At 49.6% G+C, this 17,277-nt stretch overlaps 1 protein-coding gene across 2 annotated transcripts in view; it reads right to left on the reverse strand.

The window, feature by feature from the left end:
- LOC149331200 (sulfotransferase ssu-1-like) overlaps positions 1–17,277 on the reverse strand; it is a 51,838-nt gene that overhangs the window by 21,101 nt on the left and 13,460 nt on the right. The window contains exon 2 of one of the 2 annotated variants that reach the window (XM_089556383.1): positions 3,960–4,100. The exons of the other annotated variant lie outside the window; for it this stretch is intronic. Within the exon in view, the coding sequence (XP_089412509.1) occupies positions 3,960–4,100 (141 nt within the window). The remainder of the gene's footprint in view (positions 1–3,959; positions 4,101–17,277) is intronic. 2 annotated transcript variants of the gene reach the window in all.

Consider the following 17,277-nt stretch of genomic DNA (forward strand, 5'->3'; position numbering starts at 1 on the left):
CGCTGGCGCCAGGGATACGCCAAGAGATGTTGCCCCGGCACGGACAGCTTGCGGGAGGCGCGGCGATGTATATATACGGCCATGGAGGCAATGCTGCCACTGGGCGGCGCCTTTGGACGCCACTTATAGACACTGCGTTGCAAGATGTTTACAAATGCCACTTCGCTCCGAATCGCCGGTCACTTCGTTAGTTGCACCGCGGTAACCCAGAACGGTGGCGAGCGTTGTGACAACGGCGAACCGTGATTCGAGATAACCGCAGTTAAGTTCGGTAACCGCGGTTATACAATGCCCGTGTGACCAGAGTATAAGAATTTTAAAAACAGTGAGGCCGATTTAATTCAAAAGCGGAATACGCACCGAAGCAGCACTCAGGGGTGCATAGCTGTCAAATCACGCGTTAAAGCAGACCGCACGAAAGAACGTTGTTTACAACAGCCAGTAGAGCGCGATCGCATCGCAACGGGCTCGTGTGTTCGCTTCACCTGTGTGTACAAGGATGGGGGAACACGCACGTCGATGGCTCATCGCGCGCCGTCACCGGCAATGGCCGGCGATGACGGAGAACCAGCCAAATCAGGCCCTTCCGAATCCCGAACGCGCCGGCGCCGGACAGGCGGGTGACAGGACTCCGAGGTTTGTGCCTGGACTTAAGCATGCATATTAAGTGCGCGCTTTAAACCACCCGCTTTCTTGGACCCGCGGAAAATGCTGGGGCACTCGGGAGCCAAACTCTACGTACCTTCCTGCTGTCCGAGTCTGCGGTCATCTCCCCGTTCATTTTCCGCTCGGGGCCTCTCGTCGAAACAACGCCCGCCCCCAACTGTCACTCGGAGTGAGCCAATGGTGGCGCGAGGTCGAGGAGGGAAGAACGGCAGGGCGGGTGATTTACAGCCCTTCTCGAAAGAGCTACCCTTGCAAGGGAGGAAAGCACCGCAGGCGCCTGCAAACCCCACGGGGGGTCTCTTTGACCAACGAAAGGGCCGCAGCTGGCGCGCACAGCACTCCGGTCGCTCAAGAAGCTCAATCCCTGCATGCGAAATCGCATTCCGTGGTGTTCCTTAGTCAAGTAATGTCCGAACCAAAACACTTCTGCTGCCACAACGGGCGACTGCACAATTACACTGAATACTTTGCCTTAGAGCCGGATGACATATTTCTTTATATTTTGGAACCGACTTTCTCGCCCTTCTCGCGTGGAGTAGGGGGCGGGGGAGGGGCACGTCCTCCAAAGCGCCAACTGTCTCAGCCGCCTCGATAGGAGTTTTGTTGTCCAACATTATCAATATTGTCACGTGGTGGTGACTCTAGTCCGACGAACAGGGAAACAGCAAGGATGTCTTCGAAACGGAACTGTTTATTTAGGCTGACTTGCGTCCGCAAAGAATTGAATCACTCGGCGGCGGCGTAGCAACAAGCGTGCTCGGCGGTCGTCGAACAGAATGCCTGCCGTTCTCGGCCGTGCTCTTTTTAAAGCTGATAGCGAACTTTCAAGATAAAGCTTGGAAAGTTACTAGAACACTCTGGAACAAGGTACAGTCGGCTCCGCCTGGATGCGATCAATCGAGATAATTCTAGGCGCATCTTGCATCACAAACAAAGCGATAAAGCGCCATGCCGGCAGCTTTGAAGAATGAACAAACTCTACAAACATTCGCGGTAATATACTAATCCCTAGAAGCGGCATTTCTCCGACATCCTGGGAGATTCGGGACGTAATTTACCACCAGAAACAGTCTTCTGAGAAGTTGTCGCTCTCTGAAGTTTTGTGAACCCTTACGCGCAGTTATTTAAACGCCTGCTTGCTTGTTCACCTGTCACTCTAGACTACTGCGCCTAGTGCGTTTGCTTGGGTGCTTTGTATGACGTAGTTGGACCACATGCTTCTAACAGCCGCGGCGAACACAGAGCTATCCGTCAAGCTGAACGCAGCTGTGGCCAGATGAACGCGACTGACCCGCCTTTTACCACGGACAATTATTATCGGGCGCAATTTTAAGCCCTTCCACTCTGAAAGCTATGCGTAATCAATATTATAACTCAATCTCGTTGATTTGCAGGCGGGCCTGTTTGGAAATATTTTTATGCAGGAAATCGCATTACGGTTACATTTCTGCCTAACGTAGTCCTGGTCCCCATGTGCACAAACGTTTCTGCGTCCGTTCACCCGTACAGCCACGAAAATCCACCAATGTAAGGGTTACCTTCCCCTGCACTGCACATTTACATGCACATGTGCAGGTGCGGCCAGAATAATACGGAGCACGCGAAAGGCGGCCAAGCTAGCAGAAACTATATCTAAGCGCCACCTATTAGCACAACCAAGACACCTCTGGCTATCCGCGCGCAGCGAGAGTGCCTGCCGCCGAGCGCCCCTCTTAGCTGCAACTCTGCCGTTATCACTGTTCGAAAGACGCTGAGCTGGTTCGGGCAACGCCGCCAGGTGCTGCCTTCATCCAGGCGTGCTCACTTCAGCCTCGGTGTCGACTAAACTGCAAAGCGGTGGCCGCGCGGACTGAAGGGCCGAGATAACACGTAATGCCAAAACGGCCGTTTTGCGCCCGTTTACAGCGCGCGCCGCTCCTCGATGCGAGAAATGGGGCAACGAAGCGCATGGCGCTGTCAGCAGAGTATCAGTCGATCATAGAGCAAGGGGTTGCATGCTGTATGCTGTGATGTTGATAGGCCTGCGGAAAAAGCGGGTCCGTGCTACCGGCGCCATCTCGCCGCATCAAAATTAAGATAGTTCCTGTCGCCACTGCTAGGCAGCGCTCATAAGCACGTTTCTGCTGCTCCGCGACCCTTCCTGCGCTCCGTATTATTCTGGCCGCACCTGTACTATCGCGCTCAATATGACTTGTAACCTCAAGTAGCGTGGCCGGAGCGCTCCCCGGTAGCATGGTGGAGCCAACAAGCGACGCGCTTGAAAACGGAAGGGAAATAATTTTGTTTTTCTATCGCGCTCAATAAGACTCGTAACCTCAAGTAGCGTGGCCGGAGCGCTCCCCGGTAGCATGGTGGAGCCAACAAGCGACGCGCTTGAAAACGGAAAGGAAATAATTTTGTTTTTCCACCACTCAGACTTCTCCCCTGTGCCGTCTGGTCTTGGCAGTACCATGGTGTTATCGCATCGCCAGCGCTTGCGTGACGAATGGAAGGCGCATGTCACGGTTGATTTTCTTTCATTCATTTTGCTTTGACCTGTCATGCCCGATAAAACCGTGGCCCAAATCGCATCCCACGACGACTCGTGGATTGCCGTCCAAGCAGCGTGGAATGCCATGCGAGCGGACACGCGCTACGTTGAAGCCATCCATGTGTCCCTTCCGTCGAGAATACGCGAAGTGATCAGCGCTCATGGATGGATCACCCGCTATTAGACGTCTTCAGTTTCGTTTTTATTTCTTTTCTTCGAACGACGGTCATCGTTCCGCCTCATTTCTTTACGTATCATTGTGGCAAATAAAACTTTCGTACGGGGGTGTTTTATGTCGCTAAATGAATTGCAGGTGTTCCTGCGACTGCTCGCTCTCGTACTTCTCGTGCTTCAGCTCATAACTACGCCACCGGCCTTAGCATAAAGCCGTCGGCCCCAGCATGAAACCACGCCTGGGAAAGGCTAGACGCGCCGGCGCCTGCAACTCAGGTTTCCTTCAGAAGACGACGCGGGGGATGCTGGAACATCAGAATCATTTCCACTTCGCTTTCAGGCGCGCCGCTTGTGGGCCCCACCATGCTATACCGAAAGCGCTGCGGCCACACGCTCGCGGGCTGCAAGTCATATTGAGCACGATAGTACAATCGTCAGCACGCTTAACACGAATGACGGAAAGCGTGGCCGGGAGCGGCTTGGACTGACGCCAGCATAGCGAAGTGCTGCGCGCTGTTGCCGAGATAATATCTTGGTATGTTTGCGGTGGCTGACGATAGCTGGAGCGCAGCTCGATTTGACTACTCACCTTGTTCTTTCGCTTGTATCCAGCCGGCGGGGTGAGTGGGCTCAATTGGCTGTTTCGCGACTTTACTGGCACTGCATCTATAGTGCAGCGTGGGCGAAACACGAAGCCAGACAATAACCTGCGAAAGCACAGCGACGCACGCTGTCCCAGAATAACGGTGTAAGATATATAGGTGAGGACACTGCGCGGGCGGCGCACTGGCTGCAAGCGGCCAGATAAAGTACCAGCCGCGTCATCCGAACCGGGCCGCTGATCGCAGCGCCAGTGTCGATGAAGCGGGCAAACTTCGCACGAAGAAAGAAAACATAAATGAAACATCTTGTTTCGATAGCAACCATGCAGATATCGCACGGCTCGTTTACGTCACAAAATCCGTTCGCATGGCATGGACTGTTCCCAAGGTGGATGTAGAATGGTGGCGAAGGCTGGGCCCAAAAACGGTTTAGCGCGACTGCAGCACAGCCACTTTGGGCGGCCGAAACACTTGTATAATGAAATTCAAAAGCACAGAAAAAAATGCTATAAAACAACAAAAAGAAATTAATATTTTAATGCCACGTTTTATAAGTTAGGTAAACTACTTCAGATAAACATTACGCCGAATTCTGTAATTTTTTTTAACGCTCTTGTTGCGCTCTCTGTTGATCAGTGTGCGGTGCATTTGCAGCGCGACTTTGCAGGCCTTGTTTCGGTACTCGGCCACAGTGGCTGCGGGCTGCGGGAGCTTGCGAAGCGATTTCTTATCTCCAGCTGCCTGCTATGGCGCGCCTTGGAAAGCGTGCAAATTAAGCTCGCCGGTCTCGAAATGGCCCCTTTAAGAAGTTTTTGTCGTCCTTGCCCGTCGCCTCTCTGTCACCGTTTGGCAAGATCTGCACCCCGCTGCACCGTTTCCTTCGGTGTACGGCCAGTGCGAAACCTTTTCCCGAGGCTTCGCGCTCAACGCTTCAAGCGCTTAGCTCTGCATTTCAAGATGAGCTTGCGGCATGTGAAGAAACCTTGCTCCGTGGCACATTGTGACAGCGTGGGTTGTACCGTGGGTGTCTTACCCAGACTACACCGCTTCCCTCTGGACTTTCGCAGGTGAGCTCTTGCCGTTGTCGTCTGCTCTAGATATGCTTTTGTCGGGCTTTCCGCGCCTATCGTAGCTGTAACCGTTTCATGCGCACTTGGCTTCATGTTATAGGGATATTTTAGTAAATTGCAGGGCACGCACTTGCAGTCATAAGATGTGCAAAAGACACAAATCATTTGTCTTATTTGTAGCTAGTTTCGTGCAGCCGACTGTCACCAACGTGAAATTGATACCGGGCTCTCATGAGCAACCACGTGCCCTCTACTTGCCGCATGGTCAATTTAAAACCAACTGCGCTGCCTAACAGCTCTGAGCATGACATTAATGGGTTTTGAAGCACCGTGAAGCCTATTTGAGGATCCCCTCGCAACTGACAGTATCGAAACTCAACCATGTGTATGTGCGCCGCATTCACTGTGCCTTAACTGAATTCGGCCAGCAGTAGTTATTGCCGTTTTACGTATACATGACCGTCAATGCAGTTTTAAACTCATTTCGCTGCATCGCTCTCGTCACTCTTTGAGCATAGAAAAGCAGCTAGCCGCGTGGTATCAGGCGAGCGTAACCGCACTCTGCGGCTTGGAGGCTTGGCGCGAGCATTTTCTGCCGTAGTTATAACGTACTGCATTTAGGTGAACGGAGTCTTGGCGTATTGACGTTTGGAGTATATGGTATTTATTTCGGTGCAAATGTATAACGTGGACGCTGCGTCATGTCCAGGTGCAGAACGTGGGTACAGTTCTGCCGCAACCTCAGCCTGGAGAAGACGCCGTGCCAGCTGCGAGACCTGAGGACTTCTTCCAAGCACTTCGAACTGTTTGTGTATCTGCGGTCAGGATGCCTGCGTCTCGATGCTGTGCCTACTCGAGGAAGGAGTGGCTGTATTGAATGTCCTTGCACTTCACTTTAAACTGCACTTTATGTATGTTTTAGTTTGATTAGAATTGCTTCAAATTACTTCGGTTAGCGACAAGAATGAGGTCTCGAGGTTGTGCGCAGGCTCTATGTATGGTGTAATGCTCTAGCGTTGAGCAGATTTGTTGATGCTAAAACTTGTTTTCAATATTGTCATGCAGGTGTAAACAAAGCTGCTATATTCTTTCAGTTGAAGAAACGAAATGTGAAGAGTAATCCCTGTGTGCTGCATAGTCTATGTGTTGATGCGCCTACTTGTGTCATGTCATGTTTGCCTCAATGGAAGCTGTCGTAGCATTGTTTTCTATACTTTTCAATTTCCTACTTGGCAACATTCGTGGAACTTCAGGGCTTTTTCTTATCCGCACTGTGACCATTGAGATGAATAGCCAGCTTAAAAAAAACTACTGATTGAGCTGCCTGTGACGCGCATTTTTTTTTTTTGGCGTGCTTTATCGCTGTATTTGTTTGGTTGGTGTAATAAACCATAAATATGAAAACCATACTTGCCGTACACTGTATTGCAAACTGTGCACTTGAGCCTGCGCTTTGTGCATCATACCTTGATGTACTCAAAAGTACTGGCAGCAGTATATTCACCAAGGTTTCCACTACGAATCATGCATCCTTAGCCAGCGTCTGAAAGTGTTGCTGCCTTTCTATGCTGCCTTCTTTGCCAGTGACTTTCATTGGGTTCCCAATTGCATATTAAAAAGGCCATAACTAGCAGGAACGCGAGGACATTTGACTGGCAAAGGTTCGTGCGCGCTGAAAGGCAACCTTCTATAGATACCGGTTCGAAATTGCGGGTTCTATAAAAATACCACTTTATAATTCGCGCCAAAAGCATACGTATGCGTGACGTCATTCAACGTCACTCATACGTAGGTTGCCCCCCGAATTGGGGGCGCTGGGGTGCCCCATGAGCCGCCATTTTTTGGACCAATGGGCGTCTATGGAGCCTTCGCTACCATGGTATATCTACCTTGCTGTTCCTTGCGCTGTCATCAGCAGTATCGTCGTGGCACTTTAAAGGGACACTGAAGAGAAATTGAAGTTGGCCTGTATCGATAGAATACGAGCTCCTGATTACAAAAACACCACTCAAACTGACAACAAAGCTCTTGTAACGTAGAAAAGAGCAGGAACCAAAATACAGGTATCGCCGCCACAGGCCAAACTCGCAAGTACAAGCGAGATGACGTCATAGGACAAAACAGTGTTGCTAGAACCAATAGTTCTAGCGACAATGGGATACCAGAAGCTACGAGTGAGTCACTGAGGCGCAGCCAATGCATGCGCAAATCTCCTTGACGTCGCCAGATGGCGCCACGTACCCGGCAGCTACGCGAGGGCCTGCAGCATCGGGACCAATCAGCGCCTGCTCGCCGGCGGTAGGCGGGCTCCCGGTATTCCGCTAACGGTAACAAGGTACACGGTATGCTAAAGGTGTCTATTTGCGAGAACTTCGTTGACGACTTCGAGAACGGGATCCATCGTAACGCTGGCAAAACGCCGGTGCAAACGTAAACGAAGCGACGGTAGCGACGGCCGCAATAGCCGATAGATGCCTTCAACCTGCGGCCGGCGGTAGCTTTCTTTTCGGCTGCTGCTAGGCCGCACTGCCGGCCGTCAGAAATCACGGAGTCTGCGTTACGTCATGTGCGCGTCATGTTTCACGTCACTTAGTCCTGTGTCGTCATAAGAGAATCCCAAGTTTGAATCAGAGCGGCGGGAGAAACTTTTTCAACTTCGAATGCAAATTTCTTAGGAATAAATGCATCTTTCGCTGCCGGCCAAGTGGCAACAAAGCCATGAAATGCCGAACTATCGGATTTTGCTTTAAAAAATATATCAACAGAACTCTCCTCACTGTCCCTTTAAGCAACCTGAGCGCGGTTCATGGCGGTGCGATTTTACGCCAGTGCTTCCCCAGCGGCACGGTGGTGGTCGGCAAACTGCAGTAATGGGCCGCAAGTGCTTTGTTTTAAATAGGGGTGTGCGAATATTCGAAATTTTCGAATATATTTCGAATATTATATATTTAGTATTCGTATTCGATTCGAAAGCCAAGTATTCGTGTTCTTTCGGATATTCGACCCGATGCGAATATTCGTATCTAGCCGACTATTAATTTTGAGCACCGGCGTTCATTTCGGTCCGCAAGCCCTATCGACAGAGACATAACAACATGGCGGCGCCCAGGGCAATGCGCATGGATGAAGGAAAATATTTCCTTGGAATTTTTCCTCCGTGGAAGGAAAATTTTTCCTTCCTCCAAGGGCCATGCCGTAGCTGACTGCGCTGGTGAGCTTTTTTATGGCTACACCTGCGAAGCTGCTATAGTCAGAGCTGTGCACGAAGTACCTCGCAATACGCGCCAGGTCAGTGCCAAGTGAGAGGGCATTTTCTGTGGCTGGAGGAGTGGTGGTGGTGAAAACTTTATTTACAACTGGGGAGTTTGGGACACACAGGTCCGTGGGCCCCCTCACGGCCCCACTGCACTCAAACGTTCATGTCCCGGAGGCTCATGATGCTGGCAGCCCGGCCGGTGGCGATGGCTTGATTGGCCGGGTCCTCAGAACGCAGTAGGGTCTCCCAAGCCTCCCAAGTGGTAAGGTGCTCCAGGCCCCGCGCGGGAGGATCCGCCGGGCAGAGGAAAAGGATATGGTCTAGAGTGGCTTTGGGGTGGTGGCAGAGGGTACAGGAAGGGTTCGTGTCGTTTCAGCTAGAAGGGAACTACTTCTGCTTGACCATGTGGAGCAGCTGGTTTTCCTTCACGACAACCTTTTATGTTCATCCCAGCAACGCGCTTTTGTGCTGATGGCAAGGTAGCCTTAATCAGTGCTGTGTACTAGCCATCCTCTCTGATATTTCCAGTCTTCTAAAAACAATGTTCGAGACTTTGATACTTTTTATGCAGCCACAATCACCTTTTGTGTTCATTTCATCACTTATAGTTGAACTGTGACGTTCTTGGGTGCTCAAATAAATGTTTTGTAGTGGTTAAATGCGTTTGTCCTTGATTATTCGATTCGATATTCGGAATCAAGTATTCGTATTCGATTCGTATTCGAAAAATTTGATATTCGCACACCCCTAGTTTTAAAACCGCAAGTGGCTTTCAGTGCAATCACGGTGTTTTATTTTCATTGTTTTGCTTAAACTAACTGAAACCGTTAGCAAACGCTTTGGTAAACTGTACGATGTAACTGTCCTGATCGCATACATTGTTAGCAATAGCTCGTGATTACAAAAAAAGTATTTCGGGGTTGCCGTTCCCAAGTATCGGCCAGTAAGATGTGAGCGATAATAATGCCTTTGTAAGTATAAGAAAAAATACTTATATGCAGTGCGACGAGTTAGTGGCATGGGTCGGAAAGGAAAGACCAGCAAAATTCAGTAACGAAAGAGTGGCGCGCAATAAAGTGTGGTACGAATAAAATTTATAGCAAAAAGTAAATAAAATTCTTTACATTCATCTTGCTACTGCAAACTGTGGCATAGTCAAAGTTTGAGTGCACCCTTGCATCAGTGGCAGAAGCGAAGACCAGAATAATATGTTATTGGCGTGTTAATACTGTTAAGGTTAATCATTCCTTACGCCTTACAGAGCAGCGAGTATAAGTTTAATAGTGCGCTTGATGTTGCAATGTGGTGGAGTGGGCAGCATATCACCCGACAAGTGAGTCATAGTTATTTTACAGTAGGCGCTCTGGAAACATAGTTGTTGCACTTTTAGTTAGAGCAAATTAAAGCAAGGGGACAGCTAAAACATACTTAAAACATGTGCGTGCTAGAATGCGCTATCGGGAGAAAGTCGAAAAAAAAACACACCAGACGAGCGGACAAATGAAGAGCATGGCAAACGACTGAGTAAATGAATGGTATAATAAGCAAGTGCATGGAAGTACGAATGAGCGGCGCGCACGAAAGCAAATGCTACATTTATTTAAAGAATGAACTAACGAGCTAACTAGCGAAACAACGAGCAGGGCGCGCAGCAGGTGAACGAAGGAACGGGCCAACCAACGCACGAACCAACGAGCCAAATTCAAGAGAACAAAAAAGACGAGCGATGGTTACATACTCGGTTATCAGGGCACCGGCAATTATTCTTGTAGTAGGTTCAAAAAACCCGCCAGAACTCATCGCCTTCTTCGCCTTAAAGGGATGCTGAAAGGTTTCCCAAAAAAATTGAGTGACGAGATGCACTTTACAGTTTTCCACCCTCGGAATTCGAATTTATCATCCAAATTAGGCAAAGGAAAGCGCAAACCTATTTTATTTTGGCGAAAAGTGCAGCAGCAGCCTCGGGCCAGCTCGCGCGCCTCGTTGCCGCCTGTGATTGGTTGGGCGCCTCGTGACGTGAACACTGGCGTTGGCTCGGTGAGCCCGGCTCGGTCGCCGCCGATGTAGTACAAGAAGCGCGGCGCGCGGTGGTTCGGGCTGTTGGTTTGATGCTTATATCACGATGGAACACATCGAAGATTACCAGGAGGATCTTGGCGTCATCCCCTACATGTAGTACGAACCAATCGCAAAGAGCAAACCGCTCCAAGGAAGCAACGATGCTGGCGCAAGCGGTGCTTTTGGCTTGAACGAAAGCGAAGTGTCAGCATCTCCACGTGTTGGAAATGTCTTTTAGTAAGCACACTTTTCTAGCCAAACTTCATTCAGAGATACAATAAATTAATTTTGAAGCGAGCAAATGTAGTATAGCACTCCTCCACAAAATTTTCCAAACGCAATGTAAGCGGGATGCGATCGTCGGCATTGTTGTCTTGCCGCTTGTCGGTGCTGCCGCAAATCTGCTTGTAATCCTCACAGACCATTGACATGCGCAAGAAGTTATCAGGCTCTTTTTGCACGCAAATTTTATGCTGGCATCGCTTCATGGTCGCTGCGTGCCGGCTCGGTTCATAACGCACGCGTAAAACAGAAGTTCGCGGCGCTTTGCGGCAGAACTTGTCGAGGTGACAAACGTGTGCCTCCCGTTCTGCGTGCCAAGATGGGATCTGGCAGTAAATTGAAATCCTTGTTTAGGCGAGTTGCTTCATACTGCAAGCCCTTGTAGGAATATCTCCATCCGTTTGCGCCAGCCTTAATCGTGCTGTTCTCAGATCAAGCGACCAGTGATTTTTTTCACTAACTCGATGGCCTCGTGCTGCAACCGAGCAGGTCGAGCCGCAAGACTGGCTGTAGCACACGTGGCGTACAATTATATAATATTATTATTAATGTATGAAGCCATGCTGCACTCGGCAAGTTTTTACGACTACATGTGTTATCATAAATGCATTCCTGGCAGAACACTTTACTGGTATTGGCTGCATTAGAACTTGAACAGACTTGTCAGCCTTGTCATCCCTTTTAGAAAAGTTCGATGCAGGGTCCTCAGCAGCATCTGCCAGTGGCATTCGACTTGTTGCACAGTCCTGATTTGTACTGCTGTTTGGTGTGCATTCTTGACTGTCTGGTGCGCAGCCTCCAGGTGTGATGTCATTTTCCATGCACTCTTGATTTGCACTATCGTCTGTTGTGCAGTCTTGATCTTGCAGCAGTTCGGCAAGTACCTGAAAGGCATAAGCCATGTGATGTTATTGTTGCAAACAGAACAAAAGTGTGCTTCAGTATGAGTAAAATCTTCTGGTTTATTTCGCAAACTATTTTGTTGATTGGCGAGCTCTGTGGAAAGTGAGATCATTTATTATATACCAGGTGTTTCTTTAGAAGGTCCAAAATTTATTTTAAAAAATGGGTAACTAACCTTGGATTAATTTTATCCCTGGGGCTATATTGAGGGATATAGCATACACCAGTAATAGGCAGAAGGTTTCCATTAGCTCACAAAACTGCATATCTTAATTAAATTTTTATTTTCATATTATGTTGTATTTGCAGATTTCGAGCACCTCCTGCAAATACTGTAGCCAAGCAAAAAAAAATCTCTTTAAAAACTTCGCTCTCTTTAAAAACTCTTTAAAAACTTTAAAAGATCGCTCAAAAAAAAAAAGTGTACGCTTTGGGGCCAGACTGCAAGCGCCATGACTGCGCACATTGGGCGCTGACGAGGCGGCTATCAGCGAGGCCCCAGGCGAAACCAAACTGAAAACGAAACGCCACGCGCCCGTATACCAGAAACATCTGCAAAGAGTTTTCTCGGCGCTCCGAGCCCGAAGAAAAATGTGCCGTGTACTACTCCCTATGTCCTCGCCACTAAGGGCTACGCATGAATCCTAGAATATCTGAGCTCCAACATAATTGATTAAAGAGGCTGCATATAACGTCTTTCCACGAGCTCGCTTACCGAACGAAGTTCTCTGCTCACGCGCGGCGCGCAGTCTCCGGTTGTGAGGCGCACTTCGCGTCGCTCCACCTCTTGCAGTATTAGTAGCAGTTTAAGATTTTTATACAGCCAAAAAATTTAGGGCCGAGCTCTGATATGAGTAATGCTGTACGAGATGCATGATGCATTCCTGCAAGCACAACTGCAAAACACTTATTTTGTAAGCTGCAGTTTGCTGCCGTCCTGACGTTCTCATTCCAGCGCCTTTCATCTCACTACTACCGAAAGTCTTGCATCCACGAAATTACGCGCCATACACTACACAGAACACCGGTTCGCGAAGTCAAATTCTCATAGTGTTAATACACAAATTCTTACCTCGAGCTTCCTCCTTTTCGCGAAAGCTGGCCTCGGTGGCGGTGACGAGCTCCTGTGCGCGAAGACAGGCGGTATTGCGCCGGGTTTCACTCGAGCTGACTTTGTTGACAGGCCTAATGAACGCATTATCGACAGGCTCTGGTTATAGTCTTCATCATGAAAGTGGTCAGAGCATAGCACTGTTGTATTGGAAGGCTTCAAATCCCTTCGCTTCACAGCACCGACCCACCTCGCGGAAAGCTCCTTATTTTGCGGGAAATAATGAAAGTCCACATCGTCGCGGCCGCTGGTGTTAGTGGAGCCGAAGGCTGCGCAGAATGCCGGCATGGTGGTCCACCGCTTCACTCGATGCTGCACACGTTTCTGTACGTCACCACAAACATAAAAACGCACAAATGCAGGAACGCACGGCAGATCGAAGCAGCTTACGATGGCACGCACGCAGAAACAAGCACGGTCGCGGAGGCTGCGAGGCGGCGGAACACCAATGTTTACGTCACCACCCCACGGTTTCCGGTTTCGGCTCGCATCGTCAGTGTCATCAGCAGCGCTCGGCGGACAGCGGGGGGCGGAGCTACCGCGCAATTTTAAACGGCGATTACGTCGCTCCTAAGTGATTAATCTGGAAAAAAATTTCACCCGCATGATTTTTAAGGTTCCCACATCCATACATGAGCATCTTAATGAATTCGAAAATCTTTTCAGCTTCCCTTTAAGCTAAACCAGCGCGAGCCGCTGCTTCATGAAAATGCAGTTTGCAACGAAGTGGTAAAGAAACAAAACGGCAAAAGTGTTTTCTTTTTTTTATGGGCAACAGGTTTCGGGAAAATGGCATTCGCAAAACGCGCATTCCACAGAGAAAAGCATTGCCTCCCACAACGGCCCGGGCCGCTGAGCGAACAGCCATCTCGTGGCACTTCTGGAAACTAGGGGACTTTACCCGAGAGCGGCGCGGGCCTCTGTGTCCTCACTATGTCCTCACCGATATGTATATTTTCCACCGTGCCCAGAATACGAGAAGTGAGGAACCTGCGCAACGATGCCACCGGATTTAAAAAACAAACGCCACGAACCCACGTTTGCTCTGGTTTTCCGAATCTTCATTTCTTTCGAGCAACGGCTTTGAGCCCGACCTGCAAAAGCGCTCGAGTGGTCTGAAGCCGCGCCACTTAAAAGCTTTTTGGAGATAAGCAAACAGCAACGTATTTTCTGCGCCCGCGTGAACCGCGGCCAGTGAAGTCGGGAAACAGTCAATTGAGCCCACTCACCCCGCCGGCTGGATACAAGCGAAAGAACAAGGTGAGTAGTCAAATCGAGCTGCGCTCCAGCTATCGTCAGGCACCGCAAACATACAGAGATTATCTGAGCAACAGCGCGCAACACTTCGCGACGCTGGCGTCAGTCCAAGCCGCTCCCGGCCACGCTTTAAGCGTGCTGACGATTGTACTATCGGGGACAAAAGTCTCCGGACCGCCACGCACGGTCGCCGGAGCAGCGGGGAGAGCATCGCCGCGCGCTCTCGCGGTGACGCACCTGGTGACGAGACCGGCGCTGCGCGCATGCGCGTCCTTCCTTATCTGCGAGCAAGCCGTTTACTCGCTCGGAGCCAGGGTTGCCTTGGTGGCTACTTTGCGCCAAATTGGCTACTTTTCGACCCCGTCTGGCGATGAAAATTTCACGCTGGCTCCTTGGCTACTTTCTGGCTACTTTGAACTTCTATTTTGGCGCATTTACTAGCCTTTTTTTTTTTTGCAATTGCATATACAATAGCAAGCAAGAACAGAAAAGAACAATTATTTCCAAGCTTTGCTGTCCTCATCGCAGTCCTGGTCGCCTTGACGCGCGCGCGCGTCCTCGACGCATATATTCCTCCAACGAACTGGAGTCTGAAATACGCCAGCAGCAAAGAATTAGCGGTGCACTTGATCGCGCATCATGTTTGACTTTCCGGCACGCAGCGGCATCGTACAAGGACACTTGCGGCGAATGCCCTTTTCAACACCTGGCGCAAGGAGCACTGAAAATTTTGACCCTTCCAATTTCTAATGCTGATGCCGAGCAAGAGGCCCAAAATTCCGTGCTCTTTATTTACTCTGTGTTTTTGTGTTGATTCGAAGTGATATTCTTTATTGTTCATTAATAGTAGTGGCTTATAATAATGGTTATTTCCTACTTGGCTACAAATTTGGCGCCAAGATCAGGTGGCGTGGCTACTTTTGGCTACTTTTAGCTCCAGTTCTGGCTCTTTTTGAAAAATTCCCAACGGCAACCCTGCTCGGAGCCGTCGGTCGTCGGGGCGCGCCGCTAGGCGCCGCTGCCGTAGTGGCACGCTGCTGACTCATCGGCGCTGTCGGGCGCCTGTCGCTCGATTGCCCATGCTCTGGCACACGCCTATGATAACGCTCGTCTTCTTCACTGTTCAGCGCAGAGCATGTGAAGGCCGTGCTAAATAAAACAATTACAACGCCGCAAAAAATGAATAATCCATAGTGCCTTTCGTACTATGCGGCCTCTTCCCATTTGAACTGTCAGACAAGACGCTGTAAACTTGAGAGCGCACGGACGAGTATTAAGCAGTCGAAGGTTGTAGGGCGAAGAAAAATATAGAAAGCAAGCTGTGCTGACATAACTTAGGTCTACGCGGGCTGTGAAATACTCGTGTATGAGTGAATGCTAGCGCCAACATTTGATACCGTATCGGCTGAGGTGATGCGCGTTTTGTATTAGCCCTTTATCAGGCGGGCCAGAAGTACTAAGTAGGTTTCTTTGTTCGTAGAGGATGTATTATGCAGCGCCGTGGGGAATTTTCATTGAAAAGAACGTTTTCAAATTGTCTCTTACAGAGCGCAAAAAAGACACAGACCAAGGAAACACAACTCGGTTGTCCCTATTATAGTTGGTGGGGACTTCAGCGGCGCACACACTTCTTGGGGATACCAATCGGATTCCTTCAGGATTGCACAGATCCAAGAAAGCTTTAAAGATCATTCCTTTCTACCCCGATCCGATTCTTTTTACAAATAAATGTTTATTCTCTCTCTTTCAACTTTTAAACCAAATGCAGGCCTCTACCCGCCAATGAGGTGGCCCGTATTCACCTGACTTGGCTTGGTAGTTAGGCCCCGGTAACCCTCGTAGGGCTGTTAAATCACATACTTGGAGTGGTGATCATACCCTATTTTTACCTCCCCCGCTTCTTCGTGTCTACGGAAAATACGCTGCAGCGTACTCATAATGTCATGAGACTCTGTAAGCGCAGGCAATCGTTTATCTACACTCAACCCATCTTCAGCACTGTTTACTCTCTCTGCTGTTCCCGCGACTCAAACTGTTACCACTACTGTAAATGAAGACGACCCAAACCCGGAGATAGACCTCCTGAATCTGTGGGCTCTTCGTCGCCAGGCCGATCATTATGCTTCTCGTCACCCCGAGGAAGCCTCGTCTCTTCCCTCTCTCCACAGAGGTACCGCACGTGCGCGGCGCTATGCAAAGCGACTAGGCAGGCGACTCTGGGCTGCATGGTGCGCCCGCCTGCTCTCTACGCAGGGTAATCGGCATCTTTGGAGAGTGTTCCACGCCATGGAGCGTCCTTCTCAGGTTGCAGATTAAACAGATAGCATTCGCCTCGCGCTCTATATGGATGAGGATACAGTTGCACAATAATTTGCAAGATACATTCGCAATAGCTGGCTGCATAATTAACTAGCCTCGGTACGCCGTGGTGAAGAGACGCTGAACGTTCCATATAGCGCGTTTTCACCTCTTGTCGTTAGTGTCCCCATCTCTATTTCAGATTCTACTGACTGCCGTCAACGGAGAATACTTCCTATTCACCGTGCGAACTCGATTGGTGCTTTGTAGACATTCAGATTGATTAATAATAATAATTATTATTATTATTATTGGTTGTGAGAAATGGAAATGGCGCGGCAACTGTCTCACGTATCTCGGTGAACACGGAACCGCGCCGTAAGGAAGGGATAAAGAAAGGAGCGAAAGAAGAAAGATGGAAAGAGGTGCCGTAGTGGAGGTCTCTGGAATAATTTCGACCACCTGAGGATCTTTAATGTTTACTGACATCGCACAGCACACGGGCGCCTTTCTGCGTTTCGCCTCCATCGAAGCGCGGCCGCCGCGGCCGGGTTCGAACCCGGGTACTCCGGCTCAGCAGCTGAGCGCCCTAACCACTGGACCTACCCGTCGGGTTTTAGATTGATTGCCATAAGGGCAGTTTAGGTGCTCAGGAAACTAGATGCCAAATGCATTCAAATCTCACTGGTAGCCCAGAACTCTCCTGTAGCCAAGGGGATGGACGCCAAGTTACACTGGATGTGTTTGTGTTTTGTTTGAAGGCTAGGTCCCCTCGCTTTTCGCTCCTCACGCAGTCTTCCAGAGAAGGCATATAGCGTGTTGCGGCCCCGCTCGTGTGTCCCAGCCACCCATTCAAATTATACACCGTGTATATGGCCGATAGTAGCACTTGTTTCTCTTTTCTCTTCTTGGAACGCTTAACTCTCCTATCCGTTACGGTGCTGATCCAGAATGACACAGCGAAAACGCTTTTTTTCCTCAATACTTTAACCTCGGTAATCTTTTCGGAAATGCAAGTCATCGGCCATCTAACTTTCACTTCGCCTCGCTTGCCGTTTGGCGAACTTAAT

This window comes from Amblyomma mixtum, chromosome 8 (assembly GCF_055824585.1).
Source record: "Amblyomma mixtum isolate Tamu chromosome 8, ASM5582458v1, whole genome shotgun sequence".
Classification (NCBI taxonomy): domain Eukaryota; kingdom Metazoa; phylum Arthropoda; class Arachnida; order Ixodida; family Ixodidae; genus Amblyomma; species Amblyomma mixtum.